Source organism: Pelodiscus sinensis, chromosome 24 (assembly GCF_049634645.1).
Source record: "Pelodiscus sinensis isolate JC-2024 chromosome 24, ASM4963464v1, whole genome shotgun sequence".
In the NCBI taxonomy this organism is placed as follows: domain Eukaryota; kingdom Metazoa; phylum Chordata; order Testudines; family Trionychidae; genus Pelodiscus; species Pelodiscus sinensis.
The window spans coordinates 10,617,080-10,641,149 of NC_134734.1; the positions used below are offsets into that span (position 1 = coordinate 10,617,080).

At 55.3% G+C, this 24,070-nt stretch overlaps 2 protein-coding genes across 8 annotated transcripts in view; one reads left to right on the plus strand and one right to left on the minus strand.

Moving 5' to 3' along the window:
* CHD3 (chromodomain helicase DNA binding protein 3) overlaps positions 1–8,865 on the plus strand; it is a 78,164-nt gene extending 69,299 nt beyond the window's left edge. For all 6 annotated transcript variants that reach the window (XM_075908082.1, XM_075908084.1, XM_075908086.1 and 3 more), the window contains exons 33-41: positions 11–164; positions 1,830–1,931; positions 2,713–2,853; positions 3,274–3,382; positions 4,789–4,921; positions 5,418–5,613; positions 7,182–7,345; positions 7,946–8,063; positions 8,272–8,865. In XM_075908082.1, the coding sequence (XP_075764197.1) occupies positions 11–164; positions 1,830–1,931; positions 2,713–2,853; positions 3,274–3,382; positions 4,789–4,921; positions 5,418–5,613; positions 7,182–7,345; positions 7,946–8,063; positions 8,272–8,375 (1,221 nt within the window). In that variant the 3' untranslated portion in view covers positions 8,376–8,865. The remainder of the gene's footprint in view (positions 1–10; positions 165–1,829; positions 1,932–2,712; positions 2,854–3,273; positions 3,383–4,788; positions 4,922–5,417; positions 5,614–7,181; positions 7,346–7,945; positions 8,064–8,271) is intronic.
* A 2,472-nt stretch (positions 8,866–11,337) lies between these two features.
* LOC102451806 (protein mono-ADP-ribosyltransferase TIPARP-like) lies at positions 11,338–22,383 on the minus strand. 2 transcript variants are annotated; one of them, XM_075907301.1, is made up of 6 exons: positions 21,513–21,918; positions 17,447–18,034; positions 14,104–14,266; positions 13,738–13,925; positions 13,412–13,657; positions 11,338–12,948 (listed from the first exon to the last, which is right to left on the minus strand). In XM_075907301.1, the coding sequence occupies exons 2-6, from the start codon at positions 17,995–17,997 to the stop codon at positions 12,498–12,500; spliced, it is 1,599 nt and encodes a 532-aa protein (XP_075763416.1). In that variant the 5' UTR covers positions 17,998–18,034; positions 21,513–21,918; the 3' UTR covers positions 11,338–12,497. The 2 variants fall into 2 exon arrangements, with proteins under 2 accessions (XP_075763416.1, XP_006116247.2); XM_006116185.3 differs by lacking the exon at positions 21,513–21,918 and adding an exon at positions 22,060–22,383 and having other exon boundaries at positions 11,343–12,948.
* Between the last annotated feature and the right edge of the window lie 1,687 nt (positions 22,384–24,070).

Consider the following 24,070-nt stretch of genomic DNA (forward strand, 5'->3'; position numbering starts at 1 on the left):
TCCTGCTCAGGGTCCCACACTGGAGCAGCCAACGCTCACCACCTCCCCTGGAGAGAAGAGCGAGCCAGAGGTAGGCAAGAAAGCAGAAGAAGAGGAGCCCATGGCGCTGGGGGAGAAGGAGCCAGAGGCAGAGTCCTTGGTCAAGGAGGAGAAGGAGAAATCGGGTAATTCCCGGGTTTTTTGTGCAGGGGCAGCAGGCTCAATATGGGGGTTAAATCCTAGATTAGGGAATGGTCCAATCCCCACCTGGTGTCAATGGGCATCTCTCCTTGGGAGTCAGTGGGGCCAGACCTTCTGCTGGATGTATGGCTAGTGTCTATGGGGAGAAGGCTTAGCTAACATCTCAGCTCTTAGCTGGTTCTGTGGGGCTTGGAAGGGACCCCAAACCCACCACACTGCTGGTGGAGGTCGCTACCTCCATGATTTGCAGGATTTGTAGGAATAAATGGTCAATTTTCAGAATGGAGAGAAGTAACTTGTGGTGTCCTGCAAGGGTCCATACTGGGACCAGTCCTATTCAACACATTCATAAATGATCTGCATAAAGGGGCAAACGGTGAGGTGGCAAAATCTGTAGATGGTACTAAACTGCTCAAGATAGTTAAAACCAAAGCAGACTGTAAAGAGCTTCAAAATGATCTCACAAAACGAGATGACTGGGCAACAAAATGGCAAATGAATTTTCATTCTGATAAATGCAAAGTAACACACATTGGAAAACATAATCCCAACTATGCATTCTAAATGATGGAGCCTGAATTAGCTATTAGCACTTGAGAGAGATCTTGGAGTCATTGTGGGTAGTTCTCTGAAAACATCCACTCAGTGTGCAGTGGCTGTCAAAAAAGCAAACAGAATGTTAGAAATCATTAAAAAGGGGATAGAGAAGACGACAGAGAATATCTTACTGCCTCCATATAAATCCCCATGTTACACCCACATCTTGAATACTGCGTACAGATGTGGTCACCTCATCTCAAAAAAGATACCAGCATTGGAAAAAGTTCAGAAAAGGACAACAAAAATTATTAGGGGTTTGGAGCAGCTGCCATCTGAGGAGAGATTAAGACGACTGGAACTAAGAAAAGAGGAGACTAAGGCGGTGATATGGCTGAGGTCTATAAAATCATGACTGGTGTGGACAGAGGGAATAAGGAAAAGTTATTTACTTGTTCCCATAACAAAGAACAAGGGGTCACCAAGTGAAATTAATAGGTAACAAGTTTAAAACAAACAAAAGGAAGTTTTTCTTCACGCAGCACTCAGTCAACCTGTGGAACTCCTTACCCAGAGGATGTTGTGAAGGCCAGGACTATAACAGGGTTCAAAAAAGAACTAGACACATTCAAGGAGGATAGGCCCATCAGTGGCTATTAGACGGGATGGTGTTCCTTGCCTCTGCCCGAAGCTGGGACTGAGCAACAGGGGCTGGATGACTTAATGATTCTCTGCTCTGTTCATTCCCTCTGGAATACCTGGCATTGGCAACTGTTTGAAGACAGGACACTGGCCTTTGGTCTGACCAAGTCTGGCTGTTCTTATGTTCCCTCTCTCCCCAATTGAGAGGCAGCTCTGGGGGGTTATGGCGAATGGAGAGTGTCCCAGTCTGGCAGCCGTCTGTCTGTGGACCTCATGATGCACAGAAATTGGCGGGTTTATCACCAGGAAACCCATCTGACATATGGGGAAACTGATGCTGGGAGAGTAGCTGGGAGTTGCCATAGCAGATTGTGGCCAAGATTGGTCCTAACCCAGTGCCTCTCTTCTGAACTTGTCCCTGCACTCTGGCCTAAACTTGGTTCATGGATCTCGGTGCTCTGTGTTTCTAGGAGCCGAAGAAAAGCCAGTGGTGGAGAAGACCGAAGAGAGAGCTGGTGACAATGATGAGCCAAAGGAGAAGGGGGACGGGGAAGGGCTGGAACTGAAGAAAGGTAACATGGGGTGGAGGGCAAGGGATGAGGAAAAGTTTCCTTCTGAGCAGCTTTGTAGTTTCCCCCAAAAGAGACTCCAGGGGCCCTGAGAGCTTCTGACATTGTATATGAAGGGCAGTGATTGGAGCTAAGAGGGAGGAACTCTGCCCTGTGCAGCTCTTGGAGCGTTCACTCTGAAACCTATTGATGGCCATGTAAAAAGTCATCCTCACTAACTCTTTTACAGCCAACCATTGGGGAGTGGGTGTGAGGGGCAAGGATTAGGCCTAAGGTCTGTCTGCATGTGTGGCAACAGGAGTGTTAACCCTGACTCCTAATGATGGCTGCACATTCCTTATGGCTGTGTCTACACTGGCCCCTTCTTCGGAATAGCCATGCTAATTTAGAACTTTGGAATAGGGAAATGCGCGGGGAATTTAAATAAACATGGCCGCCGCTTTTTTTCCGGCTTGGGGAAAAGCCGGAAAAGAGCGTCCAGACTGGCGCGATCCTCCGGAATAAAGCCCTATTCCGGAGGATCTCTTATTCCTGTAGGAATAAGAGATCCTCCGGAATAGGGCTTTATTCCGGAGGATCGCGCCAGTCTGGACGCTCTTTTCCGGCTTTTCCCCAAGCCGGAAAAAAAGCGGCGGCCATGTTTATTTAAATCCCGCGGGGGATATTTAAATCCCCCGCGTATTTCCCTATTCCAAAGTTCTAAATTAGCATGGCTATTCCGAAGAAGGGGCCAGTGTAGACGTAGCCTATGTGTCTTTGAGCTGCCCTTCACTTGTGCTTGTAGAAGAGGTGAAGGTGGAGAAGGAAGCTGGCAAGGAGTCCAAGGTGGGCAACATCAAAGAGGAGAGCAAGGCCAACGGGCGAAAGGAGGACAAGACCGACAAGCCCCGGTTCATGTTCAACATTGCAGATGGCGGCTTCACAGGTGAGAGGCCAACTCAGCTACCCTTGTGCCGGGCATCCTTGTGCCAGGGCTCGTGTCTGGGAGCAGGCTGGGATAAGCGTCTGTTCACAGAGGAGGGGGATGGTCTTCTAAGTAGCACCTGGCACAATGGGACCCCAACCTCAGTTGGGGGGATCTGGACAGCGCCCGGTGCAACAGAATCCCAACCTTGATCAGCAGAGGTGTGGCTGATTCAGCCAGAAGAAATCTGGACAGGAAGTGGGAGGGGAGGGGGAGACACTGCTCTGTGCCCCTTTCCCCCCGGCAGCACTGCCATGAGAGCATTGGGAGACCTTGAGCCCTCTGTCCCTTTCCTCTCGGTGAAGTCAGCCATGGGTTTGCAGCGTGGGCATTCCCGCAGAGCTCACTCTGCCTGCTGTCCACCCCCCTTTTTTCCCACAGAACTGCACACGCTGTGGCAGAACGAGGAACGGGCGGCCATCTCCTCCGGGAAGTTGAACGAGATCTGGCATCGGCGCCACGATTACTGGCTGTTGGCCGGCATCGTGCTGTATCCTTCACCATGGCCCAGCAATGCCTGCGCCCTACTAGGGCAGGGGGCAAGAGTGGGGGAGTGTGAATTTGAGATCTTGCAGCTGATTCACATTCCCCTGTGAATTTCAGAGTCGCTACTTGAACCCAGAATGCAATTCTTCCAATCCCAAAAGCCATTTCTTTGTGGAACTCCCCAGCACTGCAGATTATTAATCCCAAAAAACATTTCCCCGTGGCACTTTGTGCTACTAGTTATTACCATCCCTAAAAAACATTTTCCTGTGGAATTCCCTGGCACTGGAAATTATCAGTCCCCAAAACCATTTTCCTGAGGAACTCCAGGCCACTGGATATTACTGATCCCCAAAGCTAATTTTCCTGTGGAACTGCCAACCACAATATGCCACATAGGGTACGTCTAGACTGCAAGCCTCTTTCGAAAGAGGCTTTTTCGAAAGATGCAACCAGTACTTTCGAAAAAGCAAGCCGCTTTTTCGAAAGAGAGCACCCAGGCAGTCTGGATACTCTCTTTCAAAAAAGCACAGTTTGCATTACATGGCGCCTTTTTTCAAAAGAGTACTTTAGAAAAAAGGCGTTTTTCCCCGTAAAACAAGGTTTTCCGCTGTCGAAAAAAGTGCCGCTTTCTTTCAGTTTACTTTTGAAAGAACTCAGCAGCAGTCTAGATGCAGGGGAAGTTCACTTTTTTCGAAAAAAATCTGTAGTATAGACACACGCGTAACGTCCCAGGGTATGTCTACACTGCAGAGCTTTTTGGAAAAACAGCTGTTTTTCCGAAAAAACTCCCTTCCGTCCACACTGCAATCGAGTTCTTTCAAAAAAAGTCTAAAGAACAGAGGGGTTTTTCCGACATTGGTATACCTCTTTCTGTGAGAAAGAAGCCTTTTACCGAAAGCTCTTTTGGAAAAAGGTGTGTGTGGACAGGGGAGAGGGACTTTTTTCGAAAGAAGAGGAAACAGGAGAAAGCACAGGTGTCCTGGTGGCCACTCTGTCCATAGTAATCACAGCTTACATGCAAGATAGCATCCATTCAGTGTGAACACTATCTTTTGAAAAAAGATTGCTTTTTTGATGCGCTTTTGCTGCGTAGATGCTCTCTTTCAGAAGAAGTTTTTTCTGAAGAAGCCTGCAGTCTAGACATAGCCCCAGTGTCAGGATTTATACCTGGAACTGTCACAGAATCTGTTTGTTTTGAATGAATTGCCCAACCTGCCAGGTCTCCGCCCACCTCAGGAAGCTGCTGAGACAACTTTCATGGCTTCCCTGCATCTGACAGGTTCTCTGGAGCCGCTCCCCTGCCGTGAGCCACTGACAGGGCATCTGGGAGTGGGAGGGAGAGAGATGGGGAGAGCAGTCCCCATCTGCAGCCTGGCTGGATCCTTAGCATCCCCTTGCCTGGCACAGACATGGCTATGCCCGCTGGCAGGACATCCAGAATGACGCCCAGTTCACCATCATCAATGAGCCCTTCAAAACTGAGGCCAACAAGGGGAACTTCCTGGAGATGAAGAACAAGTTCCTGGCCAGGAGGTTCAAGGTGGGAGGGGGAGACAGGACACATGGCAGTGAGGACCCTCCTTCCCTTACCCCTGCTCTGGCCCCCTGAGTGAGCAGGGCTGGTTGGGAGAGGAGGGGGTGGGCGACAGGGCCCAGTACCGTTCTTAACAGTGCGGTCACAACTCCTTTGGGAGAGGATAGTCCTAACTTAGGACCCCAGGTTCTCTTCCCCAGCTCTGGGAGGGTAAAGGTGGCTGATGGGTTAGAACAGGGAGGCTGGGAGTCAGGACTCCTGGGTTCTCTTCCTGGCCCTGGGAGGGAAATGGGCTAGGAGTCAAAACTCTTGGGTCCTATCCCCATCTTTAGGAGAGCAGTGGTGCTGTTGGATTATAGAAGGGGGCTAGGAGCCAGGACTCCTGGGATTTTTCTGACCCTGGTACAGGAGTGGAGCCTAGTGGTTAGAGCGGGGGAGGCTGATGATTGCCATTGTGGGTTGAAGGCAGCTTAGCTGGCTCTCCTCCCCTCATTCCCTACAGCTCCTGGAGCAAGCCCTGGTGATCGAGGAGCAGCTGCGCCGAGCCGCTTACCTGAACATGACTCAGGACCCCAGCCACCCGGCCATGGCGCTCAACACACGCTTTGCCGAGGTCGAGTGTCTGGCTGAGAGCCACCAGCACTTGTCCAAGGAGTCCCTGGCTGGCAACAAGCCTGCCAACGCCGTCCTTCACAAGGGTAAGAGGAGGGCGGGCAGGCGGGCGCGGAGAGGACGGTGTCTGTAACGTCCAACGCATCCTCTGTACCGTGCTCTCTGAATCATTAAAGTGGGGTTGTGATCAGAAATGCCGCTGTGTTCGGTTGTCTCCTTAATCCTGCTCTGTGTATCTCTGGTGTATCCTCTGATTATCTCTGGTGTATCCTCTGAGTATCTGCTGAGTATCTCTTGTGTATCTGCTGAGTATCTCCCAAGCATCTGCTAAGTATCTCCCAAGCATTAGCTAAGCATTTCTGGTGTATCCACTGAGTATCAGCTAAGTATCTTTGGTATATCCTCCAAATATCTAATGAGTATGCCTGAGTATCTCTAGTGTATTTAATGATTATCCCCAAAGTATCTGCTGAGTATCGCTGATGTATGCTCTTGAGCATTGCTGGTGTATGTCCTGCATATCTGCTGAGTCTCACTGGTGTATGCCCTGAATGTCTGCTGAGTATCGCTGATGTATGCTCTGAGTATCTGCTGAGTATTGCCGGTGTATGCCCTGAGTATCTGCTGAGTATCGCTGGTGTATCTCTCAAGTATCCTTTGAGTATCTCTTGGGTATCACTTGTGTATTTCTCCTTGAGTATCATGTGAGTATCTCTGGTGTATTTCTCCCCCGAGAATTATGTGAGTATCTCTAGTATATTTCACCTCCCTCCCTAACCCTGAGTATCATGTGAATGTCTCTGGTGTACTTCACCTCCTGCGTATCTCCGGTGCATTACTCCACCATCACTCCCCCCCACCTGACGGGTATCTCTGGTGTATTCCTGTCCCAAGTATCATGTGAGTATCTCTGGTGTATTCATCCTCTTTGAGTATCAGTGGTACATCCATCCCCACTGAGTATCTCCAGTGTATTTCTCCCTATCACTTAAATATTTCTGGTGTATTCATCCCCCTGAGTATCAATTGAGTATCTCTGTGTATTTCTCCTCTTGAGTATCACTCAAGTATCTCCAGCATATTCATCCTCCTGAGTATCACTTGAGTATCTCTGGTGTATTCATCCCACTGAATACTACCACTTGTGTATTTCTGGTGTATTCATCCCCCAAGTATCTCTGGAGGATTCATCTCACTGAGTATCCTGAGTGTTTCTGGAGGCTTCATCCCACCGAGCATTCTCTGAGTGTCTCTGGAGAATTCATCCCAATGAGTATCCCCTGAGTATCTCTGGAATATTCATCCTCCTGAATAGCCCTTGAGTATCCCCGGAGTATTCATCCCCTGAGTATCTCTGGGGCATTCATCCTTCTGAGTATCCCTTGAGTATCTCTGGAGCATTCATCCCCCTGAGTATTTCCCAAGTATCTCTGAAGTTATGTCCCTCACCCTTGATGGTCTCCTGGATGGTGTCCTCGTCTGAACAATCCCACATGGAGGGTGGGGGAGACAAGAATGGGCCCTGCTCTGCCTATGGTGTCCCGGCTGGCTCAGCCCTGATGAGGTGGGGGTTGCCACTGGGTAGCTGACCGTGCCCTGGCCCTCGCACCCCACCTGACACGTCTCCCCTTCTCTCTGTCTTTCCGCGCCCCAGTGCTCAACCAGCTGGAAGAGCTGCTGAGCGACATGAAAGCCGACGTGACGCGCCTTCCGGCCACTCTGTCCCGGATCCCTCCCATTGCCGCCCGCCTCCAGATGTCCGAGCGCAGCATTCTTAGCCGCCTGGCCAACAAGGGCAACGAGACGCAGACCATCCCGGTAAAGTCTGTGGACTTGGCCCTGTTCCCATAGGCCCCATAGTGCCTGGGGGTGGGAGGGTTCATCCTGGCTCCATAGCGCCTGGAAGGGTTTCATCCTGCACCCGCAGCCCCATAACACCTGGGTGAGGGTTTGTCCTGCCCCCATGGGCCCTGTAACACCTGGCTGGACGGGTTCATCTTGTCCAGCAGGCCCCGTAACAACTAGTGGGGGTTTGTCCTGCCCTCGTGGGCCCCATAACTCCTGGGGGAGGTTTGCCCCTTCCCTGCCGCCCTGTAACACCTGGGTGGCAGTTCATCCTGCCCCCACGGGTCCCATACCACAGGCCCTCATAACATTTGGAGAGGTTGTCTTGCCCCACCCCATAATACTTGGGAGGGTTGTTTTGCTCCTTCAGGTTTTGTAACACCTGGGGGACTTCACCCTGTGATCCTGTAATTCCTGGGAGATTCACCATAGCTCCTGTGGTTCCTGTAGCACCAGGGGGGTTCACTCTGAAGGACAAGGAATAGCCACAGTGCAGGGTGCCCCAGCCACACCCCTAGTCCACTCCCATCCTGTAGGCTTGGGCAGCTTACTGTCCCCTATTTTCTCTTCCAGGCCTTCCCGCCAGGCCCCTATGCCACCCCCCCGAGCTTTGGGGGCTCCTTCAGTGCTGGAGCATTGCCCACGGGGGGCGCCAATTACAGCCAGATGCCTGCTGGGTCCTTCATCACAGGTCAGCCCCTGCGGGTCCTGGGGGTGCGGGTGCCGGGAGCCAGGAGTCCTGGGTTCTGTTGCTGACTCTGGGAGCAGGGAGGGGCCTGGTGGTTAGAGCAGGTGGGGCTGGGAGCCAGGAGTCCTGGGTTTTCTTCCCCAGCTCTAGGAAGAGAGTGGGGGGTTAGGGGATTTATCTGTTTTCACCCTTTCTCCTCTTATCCCCACAGCTGCCACCAATGGCCCCCCGGTGCTGGTGAAGAGGGAGCGGGACAGTGACCCCCTGGAGAAGAAGGAGCCCCGAGCCGGCGAGGTGATCTGTATCGACGACTGAGAGACCTCTCCCCTCCTGCGGGCAGGGGCAGCCCCTCTCCCCCTCTCCTTCCTCAGGCGGGAAGGGCACCACATCTGCTCCCCCCCCACACTCTACCCAGATGGGACCCTACCGCCCCCCACCTCCATGGGGGTGAGCATGTAGCCTTGGTGAGCGATGGGTGGGTCCTGCCCTCGTAGTTGGGCCCCCGGACCCCCGTCCTGCCGGCTACTCTATAAATATGAATATATATATATATATATACACATACTGTATGGGGTGCCTCCTGCCGGCCCCCCCACTGGGGGGAGGCCCCTCCCCGGTTTGGGAAGGTTGCCCCCATCCCAAAGCGGGGTAGGGGGGCAGTTCTACCTCGCTGTGGTCTGGCTTGGGGGGTAGGGAAGGGCTGGGCGGGTGGGAGCGCGCCAGGAGTCACTCCGGATTGTCGCCAGTTCGCATCACTTCTTGTTTAAACTGCGCGGAATAAAGGCACCATTCCTTGGCTATGTGACCATGCCTCTGGCTGTGTTTGAGGGGGGGGGTCCGAGTCCCTCCCCAAACCCCTGCGCTGCCCTTTGCTCCCGTTGATGGGGCAACACACCTGTCCATCCATCCCCACATACCTGTCTGTCCCACCCCATCTTCACCTGCCCATCTGTCGATCCATCCATCTCCCTGTGCCCATGTGTTTGACTGTTGCCCACCTGTTCCTCTTCTCAGCCCCAAAGCACCTGTCTATGCATCCATCCCCACAGAACCATTTGTGCCTGCACAGCCCCGTTTGTCCACGTGTCTCCCTGCCTGTCACTCTCCCCATCCCCTGCAGCCTGTTAGGCTACGTCTACATTGGCAAGATTTTGTGCAAATACTTTTAACGCAAGAGTTTTTGCGTTAAAGTATTTGCGCAAGAGAGCACCTACACTGGCATGTGCCTTTGCGCAAGAGATGTGCTTTCGTGCAAAAGCATCCGTGCCAGTGTAGACGCTCTCTTGCGCAAGAAAGCTCCAATGGCCATTTTAACCATCGGGCTTTCTTGCGCAAGAAATTTATGTTGCCTGTCTACACTGGCCTCTTGCGTGAGAACAGTCTCACAAGAGGGCTTTTTCCTGAGCGGGAGCATCATAGTTCTTGCGCAAGAAGCACTGATTTCACACATTAGAACGTCAGTGTTCTTGCGCAAGAACTCCCCGCCAGTGTAGACAGGTAGCATGTTTTTGCACAAAAGCAGAGGCTTTTGCACAAAATCATGCCAATGTAGACACAGCCTTACAGTGGAGATGCAGGCACACCTCCCTTTCCCACCTGGGTGTTGGCAGCCGCTGAGGTGCAGCATGGCCTGCCCTGGAGAACTAGCCAGCTGGGCTAACATCCGAAGGGCTGCTGCTGGTTCTGAAGCGATCGAGTCACCAGGAATGGAGGCCAGTGAGTCTGCGGCAGCCGCTGGCTCCACGGTGGGTGCAGGGTTCAATTAACAAGCCAGGAACAGAGCCGGTGTGAGATCTGGGAGGGACAGACTGCTCTCGCCTGCCTCGCCGACCACTCGCACTCTGCAGCCTGAGGGTCCGGGGGTATTTCACTGAGGCTGACTTACCCCTTCTGTGGCGGGGCCCAGCACCATACCAGGCCCTGACGCCAGCCTGGGGGAGACTGGGCTGGTGCCAGAGATGAGCCACCCAATGGCAATGCGGGCCAGTGCAAACGCCCTGCATTGAGACGTGGTAGGAGCTGAAGTGGGGACAGAATTACGGGTGTGAGGGCCTCCCTGGAGAGGAAACTGCTGAAAAGGGCTCCAAACTGGAGCAGAACTTCAGGACTGCATGGGTTAGAACAGTGGGAGCCAGGATGCCTGGGTTCTCTTCCTGGCTCTGGCTTCCAGTGGTCACAAGGGGGCCTGACAGCCATGCAAGGCTGCCCCATGTCACCCTGAGACACCACAGCAGGGTCTCCATGGAAATGGGAGGCAGGTGTTAGTGGGTGCCCCAGTGGTATATGTGAAGAGGGGCAGCAGCTGGGGTCCCAAGCATCTTACAGGGGCAAACCCTGCCACTGAAGCATGGGAGAGCCAGGGTGGAATTTGCACTGTGGTCTCAGCCCTACCCTCTCCCCCCTCTCATCCGAGAGGATCCATTTAACACATTAGTCCAACCCAGTGGTGAAAGTAACATTTGTACAGCTACTGTCCCTGCCACTCGAGCACCATGGCGGGTACGTGACAGACACTCTGGGGAGGCAGGGTGTGTGCAGGCTGTAGCCACATGCCAAGCTGGCCCAGGGGCTGAGGCAGGGGCCGACTGGTGGATGGAAGACAGCAGCTGCTGGATTTGGAGGCCTAGTTCCTTTGGAAAATGTTTCTGCTAGCATGGCTGGGCTGAGGAGAGACACGTCCAGCCCCAGAGGCCCATGGCTCTGATAACCAGGGACTGGGCATGGGCTGGAAAGAAAGAGGCAGCTGCAGAAACTGAAGCCAGGGGTCTGCAGCAGCAGATCTGGTATCAGAACAGTCTCATGGCCCATGTGAGTTGCCTCCCCACAGGGTGGGAGCTGGTGTTTCCCACTGAGCAGCTGCCATGCTTGGGCAATAGACTCATAGGATACATCTAAACTACATGGCTCCATCAACGGAGCCATGTAGATTTGTTTTTTTGGCAAAGGGAAATGAAGCCGCGATTTAAATAATCGCGGCTTCATTTAAATTTATATGGCTGCCGCGCTGAGCCAACAAACAGCTGATCAGCTGTTTGTCGGCTCAGTGCACTAGTCTGGACGTTCCCCTGCCGACATGAAAGCCTTTTATCGACATCCCCTGTAAACCTCATCCTACGAGGCATAAGGGGGATGTCGATAAAAGGCTTTCAGGTCAGCACGTAGCATCTAGACTAGCGCGCTGAGCCAACAAACAGCTGATCAGCTGTTTGTCGGCTCAGCACTGCAGCCATGTAAATTTAAATGAAGCCACGATTATTTAAATCGCGGCTTCATTTCCCTTTGCCTATCTGTCTAATCTACATGCCTCCATTGATGGAGGCATGTAGTCTAGACACACCCATAGGGGCCCCATCCTGCGAGCAGCTGGTCCAATGGCCCGGTTGACCCTGGTCTCAGGATGCTCCCAATTTCTGCTCTGCTGAGGGGGAAGGAGTGAAGATGCTGGTTTATTCTCTGCCTTATGCACTGGATTTCCCGGCATGAGCATGGGCCCTACAGCTGGGACAGGGGGAACCGAAACCAATTGCATGTCTCTGGCCCTAGTGAAAAGCCAATGGGTTGTGGGAACCCCATGCTGGAGCTGTAAGCTGGTGGCTTTGTTGGTTACAGCCCAAGCCCAGCCCCTCTCCCAGCTTGTGAGGAGTGACCCATGGCCCTGCCCGACCCGGAACACAGACACAACTTGAGCTTCTGTGTCTGGTTTATTGCTTTGGGGTTGGGGAATGGTGGAGCCAGGTTCTCCCCCTCCCACTCACTCCCTTATGAAATCCGCAGCAGATGATGCCCAGGGGCCAGTCCCAGGCAACCGTGCCAGTGCTGGGCAGGGAAAGCAAGATGGTACCTACATGGCCAGCATCAAGAGCTGGTTTGGCAAAGTGGGAGGTACTGTGCTTTGTTGATTCAGTTTCTGGGCACTCAGAAGAGTGGGCGGAGCCTCCCTCAGGCCTCTCAAATTAGGTTTTTTTGTGTTTTTTTTTTAAATGTCATTAAAAGTCGGTGCCCCTGGGTCACTGCACCCAGTTGACTCTGTGATGACATTATTTCCAGGGGCAGCCTTTATCTGTGACATTTAGGTCTGCGCACAGCCAAGTCCATGGTTGGCTTCACTTCCTGACATACCCTGACCAAATGGGTTGTACCTACTAACATCACTTCCTGCTGTGTCCAACCCCGAACACTCACAGCCCCACTGGCCCCTTCCACTGGCTGTACCTGTTCCCATCCTACCCCTCAATTCTTGGGGGACAGCCTCATCCCCCCTTGAGCAGAGTCAGAAAATCCAGCAGGGCAGCAGCAGGACTTCTAGGTTCTCTCCCCCTGCTCATCAGCCAGAAGCAGCCCTGGGGTTGGCAGCAGGACTCCTGGGTTCTCCCCCGCCTGCTCATCAGCCAGGAGAAGCCCTGGGGTTGGCAGCAGGACTCCTGGGTTCTCTGCCCCTCAGTCCACCGCCACCACATCCTCCAGCTCACGATACTGGATGAGGAAGTAGGGGTAGCACTGGTCGTTGTCGAAGACTACGTAGATCTGGGGGTCACTCAAGTTGTCCACGCAAGAGTCATAGAGGTTGCTGGCTGGGTCACCAGCATCCAGGGGTGGGGGCCGGCGCAGAGCCGCCTGCCCCTGGGCCCAGCGCCCCACCAGCACCTTACAGAGGAAGACGTGGCGCAGGCCGGCCTCCGAGGGGGGTGCGTAGCGGTGGGAGTAACTGGCACGCCGGGCAAAGTAGCTGCCCTGCCCATAGATAGCGGCATGTTTCCCTGACAGGCGAGGGTCCAGGTTGTGTTTGCAGATGGCCGGCACTGCGCCCGCTGACGTGCCATGGAAAAGGTGACGCTCATTCCGCCTCTGCTGCTCTGGAGACATCTGCCGGCTCATGTGGCTCTGCTTCCTGGAAGGGAGTGGAGAGACACAGGATGCTTGGGTCCTCTCCTGGCTCCAGGAGGAGAGTGGGGGCTAGTGGTCACAGCCAAGCACCTTTTCCTTCGTCCCTGTCCCACAGGCAGGGGGTGGGCACCCAGGAGATGTCTGGGAGGAGGCATCAGGAGTAGGGAGTGCTGAGTGGGTGCAGGTTGGGGGCCAAAGGGCAGGTGCTGAGTGTAGGGGATAGGGCTGGTAGGATGTGGGAGGTGTGGGGAGATGCAGGGATAGGAGGGAGTGGATAGCGCAGGGGCCTGGGAAAGAGGCTAGGAGCTGTGGAGGGATCAGGAGCATGCAGGTTCCTGGGGACAGTGTTGGAGGGCCTGGGGGAATGCCGGGCTAGGGACTGTGGGGGCACAGGCTGTGGGGACAGGGATAGGAGGGTGGGGGTGCAGGCTGGAGTTCCAGGGGGACGCAGAGCCAGGGGCACTCACCGCTTGTATTTGTCCCACAGAAAGGGGTTCTGCACCCGCCACACCTGCAACAGGCGGTACCGTGCCTCGGGCAGGCTCTTGTGGAAGAGGCCGTAGATGAGGCGGAAGCCACGGTCTTCGATCGACATGGGCACCTTGTGCCAGTCCTGCTCCGGGGTGAGCGGCACCCAGGTCTCAGGGTAGGGCTGTGCCACGGGTGGCCCTGGGGCCGGTGGAGGAGGCAGGTACAGGCTGCCGGAGAGGGTCCTGCAGGGGCAAAGGCAGAGGGTGAGGGGGCTGTGAGCACAGCTGGGAGCAGCAGCAGGATGGGGGCACGGGGCGGTTACCGTAGCTCTGGCAGCAGCAAGGCAGGGGCGCGGAAGACAGGGCGGGCCTGCAGGGGACGCAGGGTGCCAGTGGCCAAGTTGCGCTGGTAGCCAGCCTGCAGGTGCAGCTGGTAGCTGTGCTCAGCTGTGCTGCACAGCACCTCCTGCTGACCGCTCTGCAGCGCTGCCTCGATGTGCTCCGTGAAGGGCTGGGGAGAGAGGAAGGGTCAGCAGCCCTCGTCCCTCTCCAAGCAGAGGAGAGAACCCAGGTGTCCAGGCTCCTGGCCTGCCCTGCTCCAACCACCGGTCCCCACTCCCCTCTCAGAGCCTGGGAGAAAACCCAGGAGTCCTGGCTCCCAGCCCCCTCAGCTCTAGGCCCTGGCTCACCGTGCTGTAGGGCTCCCAGCTGCCAAGCCCCTGCCAGTAGTACTGCAGTGTGGTGCTGAAGGGGGTGCCACTTGCGGCCGAGGTGCTGAGGCGACGGATCCGGGTGAAGTGGGGGCTGTTCTGCACCTGCATGGTCACCAGGTCGATATCGAAGGCGACGTCCCTGCCGGGCCAGGGAGATGGGGTCACTGGGGTAGGGAGTGGCCCCATCCCCAAGGGTAGGGAGACATGGCTCAGATTCCCATTCACTGCCCCCCAACCCACCAGCTCCCCTGTCCCCCCAAACGCCGCCCCACTGCCCCATCCCACCAACCCCCTGTGCCCCTAAACACCGCTCCACTGCCCCCATCCCACCAACCCCCTGTGCCCCTAAACACCGCTCCACTGCCCCCATCCCACCAACCCCCTGTGCCCCTAAACACCGCCCCACTGCCCCGTCCCACCAACCCCCTGTGCCCCTAAACACCGCCCCACTGCCCCATCCCACCAACCCCCTGTGCCCCTAAACACCGCTCCACTGCCCCGTCCCACCAACCCCCTGTGCCCCTAAACACCGCCCCACTGCCCCGTCCCACCAACCCCCTGTGCCCCTAAACACCGCCCCACTGCCCCATCCCACCAACCCCCTGTGCCCCTAAACACCGCCCCACTGCCCCGTCCCACCAACCCCCTGTGCCCCTAAACACCGCCCCACTGCCCCGTCCCACCAACCCCCTGTGCCCCTAAACACCGCTCCACTGCTCCCAACCCACCAACCCCCTGTGCCCCTAAACACCGCCCCACTGCCCCATCCCACCAACCCCCTGTGCCCCTAAACACCGCCCCACTGCTCCCAACCCACCAACCCCCTGTGCCCCTAAACACCGCCCCACTGCCCCATCCCACCAACCCCCTGTGCCCCTAAACACCGCCCCACTGCCCCGTCCCACCAACCCCCTGTGCCCCTAAACACCGCTCCACTGCCCCCATCCCACCAACCCCCTGTGCCCCTAAACACCGCCCCACTGCCCCATCCCACCAACCCCCTGTGCCCCTAAACACCGCTCCACTGCCCCGTCCCACCAACCCCCTGTGCCCCTAAACACCGCCCCACTGCCCCGTCCCACCAACCCCCTGTGCCCCTAAACACCGCCCCACTGCCCCGTCCCACCAACCCCCTGTGCCCCTAAACACCGCCCCACTGCCCCGTCCCACCAACCCCCTGTGCCCCTAAACACCGCTCCACTGCTCCCAACCCACCAACCCCCTGTGCCCCTAAACACCGCCCCACTGCCCCATCCCACCAACCCCCTGTGCCCCTAAACACCGCCCCACTGCCCCATCCCACCAACCCCCTGTGCCCCTAAACACCGCCCCACTGCCCCATCCCACCAACCCCCTGTGCCCCTAAACACCACCCCACTGCCCCGTCCCACCAACCCCGTGCCCCTAAACACCGCCCCACTGCCCCATCCCACCAACCCCCTGTGCCCCTAAACACCGCCCCACTGCCCCTCCCACCAACCCCCTGTGCCCCTAAACACCGCTCCACTGCCCCCATCCCACCAACCCCCTGTGCCCCTAAACACCGCCCCACTGCCCCATCCCACCAACCCCCTGTGCCCCTAAACACCGCTCCACTGCCCCCATCCCACCAACCCCCTGTGCCCCTAAACACCGCCCCACTGCCCCGTCCCACCAACCCCCTGTGCCCCTAAACACCGCCCCACTGCCCCATCCCACCAACCCCCTGTGCCCCTAAACACCGCTCCACTGCCCCCATCCCACCAACCCCCTGTGCCCCTAAACACCGCCCCACTGCCCCCATCCCACCAACCCCCTGTGCCCCTAAACACCGCCCCACTGCCCCGTCCCACCAACCCCCTGTGCCCCTAAACACCGCCCCACTGCCCCATCCCACCAACCCCCTGTGCCCCTAAACACCGCTCCACTGCCCCCATCCCACCAACCCCCTGTGCCCCTAAACACCGCCCCACTGCCCCGTCCCACCAACCCCCTGTGCCCCTAAATACTGCTCCACTGCCCCCAACCCACCAGCCCTGTGTCCCCAAACACCGCCACACTGCCCATCCTGCCAACCCCCTGCCCCCCAAACACCACCCCACTGCCTCCGTCCTGCCAAGGTCCTGTGCCCACAAACACTGCCCCTATCCCGCCAACCCTCTGTGCCCCCAAACACCGCTTCACTGCCCCCATCCTGCCAACCCCCTGTCCTCCAACACTGTCCCACTGCCCCCATGCCGCCAACCCCGTGCCCCCAAATACTGCCCCACTGCCTCCATCCCCCCAACATACCAGCCTTCTATACATCCATACATTGTCACACTGCCCCCCATTCCCTCCAGCCTCCAAAACACTGCCCCACTATCCCTCTGTACCCCAAAACCACCAACACCTCCCACTTCCAGAACATGCACAAATACCATTGTCCTTTTAGATGACCCTTAGGCTGTGCCCATGACCTGCCCCCCCTCCTGTGCCCCAATGGACACAAGGCTTCCACCCCTGGCTGACCCCTTATGCCCCCTATCCAGCACCTTCTCCCCCCTCCAACCCATGCCCCCAACCCACCATGGGTATGTCTACACTACCCCACTAGTTCGAACTAGCGGGGTAATGTAGTCATACCGCACTTGCAAATGAAGCCCGGGATTTGAATTTCCCGGGCTTCATTTGCATAAGCGGGGAGCCGCCATTTTTAAATCCCGGCTAGTTCGAACCCCGTGCCGCGCGGCTACACGCGGCACAGAGTAGCTAGTTCGGATTAGGCTTCCTAATCCAAACTAGCTGTACTCCTCGTGGAATGAGGAGTACAGCTAGTTCGGATTAGGAAGCCTAATCCGAACTAGCTACTCCGTGCCGCGTGTAGCCGCGCGGCACGGGGTTCGAACGAGCGGGGATTTAAAAATGGCGGCTCCCCGCTTATGCAAATGAAGCCCGGGAAATTCAAATCCCGGGCTTCATTTGCAAGTGCGGTATGACTACATTACCCCGCTAGTTCGAACTAGTGGGGTAGTGTAGACATACCCCATGTGATTCCCTATGTCCACCACTCCAGATCTCCTGTTGCCCCAACCCCATCAATGACCCCCCCAGCCCTGACACCCATCAAGGTCACATTGGGGCATTAAACAAACAATCCAGATGAAAAACTTTCACTTTGTCATAGAAACAACCTCCCCCCACAACCCGGCCCTCCCAACAGCAATTTACTGGGAGGAGAGATTGGCTGACTAGGGCCCCCCATCCTCCTACTTTAACCCACCAGCCCCCCACTCCCAGCTCTAAGGAGAAAACCCAGGAGTCCTGGCTCCCAGCCTGGCCCGACCCCCAGCAAACTCACTGGTACGAGGCCCGCACACGGGTGCGCTCGGGGTCACTGTAAAACCGCTCCAGCGTCTCGTGGGCGTCAGGCCCCACGCTCCGCCAGCCAGTGCTCTCCCTCAGCTGCCAGTGGTAGGGCAGGAGGGTGTGGTGCTGGGGGCAGCTGGTGCCAGAGAAGCAGCAGCCCAGAAGGAAGCGGGGGCAGATGTCCACCCCATCCTCGGGGTGCGTGTGGTACTCCAACTGGGCCACGATCTCCAGGAGGTGGTCCAAGGTCAGCTCTTCACACCCAGGCCCGGGCTCCTGGGCCGGCTCCGGAGCCACCTCCACCTCCCCCAGCGCCAGCTCCACTATCTCCCCATAGGGGTCGCTGGTGGGGGTGGCTGGAGCTGTGGGGGGTGAGCCAGGGGCTCTGGGGACACTGCCCAGCTCTGGGGGATGGTGCTGGAGCCGCCACATGTGAGCCTTGTTTCGCAGGATGATGGGGCAGATGCGGCGGAGCGCCTTCCGGCGGGAGTGTTTGAGCTGGGTGGGCGGTGGAGCTGTAGGGGCACCATTGCTGGCCGCCATGGGGCGCTGCGACACAGCCTGATCCTCAAGGGGAGAGCTGGAAAACAGGCAGAGAATGACCAAGAGTTAGTGCTGGGGGTCAGAACCCAGGAGTCCTGGCTCCCAGTCCCCTCCCCCCGCTCTAACCACCAGTCCCTGCTCCCCTCCCAGAGCTGGGGAGAGAACCCAGGAGTCCCGACTCCCAGTGTACCTGGTGCTCTACACTTCACAAAATAGACAGCCACCCTACAGCAGCTGGGGGAGGATGCCTGATGGAGGAACCCTGGGTCAGCGCCAGTGCCCGAAGGGGAGCAGCTGGATTGGCTGGGGACATGGCCTTTCAGATGTGAAAAAAACAGGAAATAGAGGCAGGGAGTGTTATCAGGTGGGGGGAGAGGAAGAACCTGTGACATATTAAGTCATTCAAGCATCAGCAGTGCTGCAGGACCTGAGCCAGGGCCCGATGGGCACAGGCCAGCTTATGCAGCTCCCGCCCTGCTGGCTCAAGAAGAATTGGCCTGGGGAACTCCCTCTCACAGTTGACATGCATCTGATGAAGTGGGTCATTGCCCACGAAAGCTTATGCTCCAATAAATCTGTTAGTCTCTAAGGTGCCACAGGACTTCTCATTATTTATGCAGATTCAGACTAACATGGCTACCACTCTGATCCCTGCCACAAAGATCTAGAGGCTAGGACCCAGAGAGGGGTCAGACAAGGACTGGGGTTGCAAAAATAACCAGAGCCCTCCTCTTGTCCACAGCTGGAAAGAGAACCAAAAGTTTTGGTTTCTAGCTGGTCGCCAGCACAGCCAGGATGCTGGGATAGATGGGTCTGATCCAGTGTGATGACTCCCCACATCTCTGGGCTAATGATGGTCTGTTTGAGGTGTGCAAAGGGTTAGGTTTCGGAACTGACGTCTAGAGCTGGGGTAAATCCTGTCTTTTAGGAAGCCAAGGCTGCCCCAGCCTTTAATCAACCTCCCTTCTAGGAAACAAGAGTGGGATGGTATAAAGACAATTTGTGAGCAATCCCCATCTGCACACCCCTTTGTGTGCGTGATTGAAGTGCACACCCTCCTCTCCTCATCCTCATGCCATTGGAAACTTGCCCCACCCTGGCAGAAAAAGGCCGATTTGGGGACACCAAAATTGGTTGTGAATGTGTGGTGATTTCACCTTGCTGTTCACGTGGGGGTGGGGAGGTAGTTTTGGATTTAAAAAAAGGGGGATGTATTTCAAACATGTTTTGAAACAGACAAAATGGGAAGTTTCTTTCAATGCCAAGATTCGTGGGAACTTTTGCACTTCGCTGCTTCCGGTCTCGCCTGAAATTTGACGGTGGCTTTTCAAAAAAGCCGATGCTTTCCCCAGCCTCATGTGTGTCTTCACCTTGATTCGCTAAATAGGTTGAGGGCTGTTAAGTTTTTCCACACCCTTTTGAATCTTCTCTAATGATACCACATCTTTCATGAACTACTCTCTGTGTTGGCCTGGGCTGTGAATGAACCATGTCTCCACCGACACAGCTGTGCTAACCCAAATTCCAATGGACATAGGGCTAAGCCAGTGGTCAACAACCAGTCGATCGGAAGATCTTGGAGCCTCTGACAGGTGATCCTGACTGGTTTGGCTGGGAGGCTCTCAAGTGCCTGCACTTCAGTTGCCCTTCCCCCCACTGCCCTGCTGCTCCTGCCCAGAACCTCAGACCTGTCCCCTGGGAGCCTCCTGCATGTAGTGCGGGATGGGGAAGACAGGCAGGGGGGCCTTGGTGTTGCTCTGTCCCCCTCTCCTGTACCCCATTTTCACAGAGTGAGGAGGGTGGGTCCTCATCGAAGGGGTGGAGCAGGGGTATTTGGGTTTGAGGTAGATCCTGGACTGACAAATTGAAAAAGTGATCTTGTGCTTAAAAAGGCTGGAGACCACTGGGCTAAGCTGATGGAAAAGAAATGATATTTGCCTTGGACAGACATACCCTCTGCTGTTTCTCCGAGATCTCAGCCCTGGATATGACTCCACTGATTTCCATGTTTTTGGTGAAGGGCTGGACACCAGAACTTGGGAAGGGACACTGGTAGGTTTTAAGTGTGTGTGGGAGAAACGAATTCCCCAAAATGTTTTGTTTATGAACTGGAGTCATAAAATGCCCCCACTTCGGCACAAACAAAAAAGTTTTGTTTCAGTTTTGAATGGTTTAAAAGAAAACCCACACATTTTGGCAAGTGTTAAATTAAATGCACAGACACACACAACCCAGAACAGTTCTGAGTAGATCTTAATTTTTGGATTAATGTCCTGGCAATTTTTAAACATGTACAGTGCAAGATCATTGCCAAAAGCTTTTGACAAATATTGAGAGCCAATCTTTAGACACATCCAGTGGAAGGAAATTCCAACCCAAACGTTGTTTCGACCCTTTCCTCTTCCCCCAAAAAAAATCATGCCAGTTTTGACTTTTTGTGAATCTTGTTTTTCAAGTGGACCACTTTGGCAAGACTGTGGCAAGCTGGCGAGACGTGTAGCTGTGTTTTTTTGCTGCATTTGGTCAGGAGGGGGGGGTTCAACTTTCTCATCAGAAGTGAGATGTGATACTCATCACATCAGGGCCAAATCTCCTCCTCCGGGTGTATTAAGGACCAACCAGCCCAGGCAGCTTGTTCCCCCAGCCCTGTCCAGAATCAGCAACCCAGAGCCACTGGATGGGAGTCTGTTCCATCACTTCTGCCAGGCTTTCCCATGAAGGGAGGGACTGGGACATGGGGTGCCAAGTGAACTGACTTGGATCAGCCCAGAGAGAATAGGCCCCCCACTCCACAGCCACAAGCCAGCTCAGAACAGCCTGATCCAGGCTGCATGGGGAGGTACCCCATGCAAGAAGCTAAGAGTGTCCCAGGCTTGTGACTCAGCACTACTGGAAATGGCTGGAATGGAACCCGGGTGTCCTGGCTCCCAGCCCCCACCCTTCTGCCCTAACCACTAAACCCCACTACTCTCCCAGAACAGGGGAGAGAACCCATGAAGGGATCCTGGCAGAGGACCCAGGCCAGGCTGTCTCCACCTGGATGGCTCAGAATTGTCCCCTGCTCCCAGAGGTGGATGGGACTAGGGGTCACAGACAGTCCCAGAGCCCCAGCTGTTCTCAGTCCTGGAGATTTGTAGCAGACTGACTTGGGATCTCCACCCAAGGCATGTTTGTTATTGTAGGGTCTCTTCCTAGTTCCCTCCAGAGCAGGCCAATGGGCCATATCTCATCACCACTGCCGTGGAATTACATGAGATTTAATCCTTCCCTCTCCCCAACTGGATAATATGGGGAGGGGGAAGAAATAGCCCCAAAGCTATTCAGCTACCTGGACAGATAGCTACATGGGGGTATTTTGAGGTCTGGGGAAGGCAACAGGCCTGACGGAGGGGGTGGGGAAGCTGGGAGCAGGACTCCTGGCTTCTCTCCCAGCGCTGGGAGGGGAGTGGGGGCTAGTGGTGAGAGCTGGGGTGGGGGATGGGAGCCCGTCCTACTGAGTCATAAAGAGACCTGACCTGAAGCTCCCAGCTGCCGACAGCTCGGAAATGATTCACGTCCCAGCTGCCGAGGCCTGGCCCGGTGAAACGCGACTGGGAATGAGTCTTTGGCGCTGCCCCAAGCGGAGCGTCGTTCAGAGATACCAGCCCCGCTTCCCGGCTGCAGCCCACCGCCCCACCCCCCGCGGTCCCAGCTGGGGGCGGGGGCAGATCTCGGAAACAGGCAGATGGTTTTGCAGAAAAAGCCACCAGACTGCAAGGGGGAGGGAAACGGAAACGGTGGTGCGAGAGATCAGAGTGCACGGGGCGGGCAGCGAGCCCAGGAGTGGGGGCTCCCGCTCCCCCAGTTCCCCGGCCCAGAGCCGGGGAGAGGACCCAGGAGTCCGGGATCCCTGCACCCCGGCTTCCCTGCCACAGCCACTCTCACAATCAACTCATCACATCTATTCTCAGCCCTGCCCCGCGGCCCACGACCTCAGCTCCCTGCAGCCAAAGTAGGGAGCTGCGCTAACTGTAGCCCTCACCCCCCACCCCAGCCGCCCCCTCTCTGGGGGGGCCCACTCACCCCTTCTGGAGCCGGCCCCGGCTTCACAGCAGCCGGTTCTCCGCACCCCGACTCTCTCCGATCAGCATCCAACAGCAAGGGACTGGGGGGAAGGCAGGAAGTTGCTGGTTGCTTGTGTTTTGTTCCCCCCCCCCCCCAAAACCACTCCCTCGCCTCTCAGTTTCGGGATGCTACTTCCGAGCGCAACCACCAACTCTCCAAAAGCGACCCAAACAATAACAAAAAGTTCTTGTAAGTTTCATCCCTCCCTCCCCGAAGAAATGACCCAGTCTGGGGCCAGTTTCTCCTGACCCGCTGAACACTGGCTTTAACTTGTCTGATCCCCGCCCCCTGCCCCATACCACTTCCTGATCCTCCCCCCGGCCACTGCCGAGTCATGGTGAGAAATCCGAGGGCCCCTCCCAGACAGAGCTACAGATCACTCGCTCGGGCGGCGGGCAGCCAGCCAGCTTTTGCTTTCCTTTTCCCAGCCGTAGGGAGGAGGAAGAGGCAAGGTCAATTTTCCTTCTACAGAAACGTGTAGACTTAGTTCTGAGTTAGTGAGTCACTTTGGGGCAAACTCACTAGAAAGAAACTCGCCCTTTTAGAGATTCCTGGAGTCACTTTCACTAGAAAGAAATGTTCAAATTTAGGGTTAACTAGAAGACTTATCCGGCATTGCACATGGCCAGGACTGGCCCTGGGTGGAGAGGGCTGTGTTGTCCACTCGCCAGCTTCTCCCTGGCATGGCAAGGACCCATGTCCCACCTATTGGCTGCTCCCCAGAGCCAGCCTGGAGCAGTGGTGGATGCAGCCCATGCAAAACAATTACATTCCACATGCATCCTATTGTCTTGGCACAACCAAACCCTGACCTTGTTTTAAGTTAGAAGAGGAAGCTACAAACCAAATTTGGTTGTCCTAGTGCTTACCATTTGGAGGCATTTTTGAATAAACAGACTCACAGATGGATAAACACAAAGGCTACGTCTACATTGGCAAGATTTTGCGCAAATACTTTTAACGCAAGAGTTTTTGCGTTAAAGTATTTGCGCAAGAGAGCGTCTACACTTGCATGTGCCTTTGCGCAAGAGATGTGCTTTTGAGCAAAAGCATCCGTGCCAGAGTAGACGCTTTCTTGCACAAGCAAGCTCCGATGGCCATTTTAGCCATTGGGCGTTCTTGCGCATGAAATTTATGTTGCCTGTCTACACTGGCCTCTTGCTCAAGAACAGTTGTGCACAGGGGCAGATGACAATTTTGCGGGGCCCAGGGCAGCACAATTTCACGGGGCCCCCCCTTGCCCCGGCGCATGCGCGGGGCTTCTTGAAGCACGGGGCCCGGGGCGTCCGCCCCACTCGCCCTGCCCTATATCCGCCCCTGGTTGCTCAAGAGGGCTTACTCCTGAGCTGGAGCATCATAGTTCTTGCACAAGAAGCACTGATTTCACACATTAGAAAGTCAGTGTTCTTGCACAAGAACTCCCCGCCAGTGTAGACAGGTAGCATGTTTTTGCATAAAATCATGCCAATGTAGTCACGGCCACTGACAGACAGATACACAAACGCTCTATAGTAGATCTAAAACAATTGAAACCACTGCTAATTTTGTGTGTCTGTGGGTGGGTGTCAATTTCACTAGAAATAAATATGCCTGTGCAGATTTAATTAAAATAATTGAGGTGTAAACTGGTTCCTTTGAGTCAATTTCACTTAAAGCTAAATTTGTTCATTTCTTTCAAGTGAAATTGACCCATGAAATCCATTTTCATCTCAGTTATTTTAAACTGATGGACCCAACACATCAGTGATTGGCTCACTTTTGGAAAAACTACAGCTAAATTTGCTCATTTCTATCAAAATTTCAAAGACTGACATATTGGGTCCATTTCACTCACATGTACAAATGTAGATTTAGTTTAAAATAACTAAGTTGAAAACTGGTTCTGTGGCTAAATGTCACTTGAAAGAAATGAGTGAATTTTAGTTTTCATTTGCAAATACTGAAAGGATTTAGAGCATTGGCGAGCAAC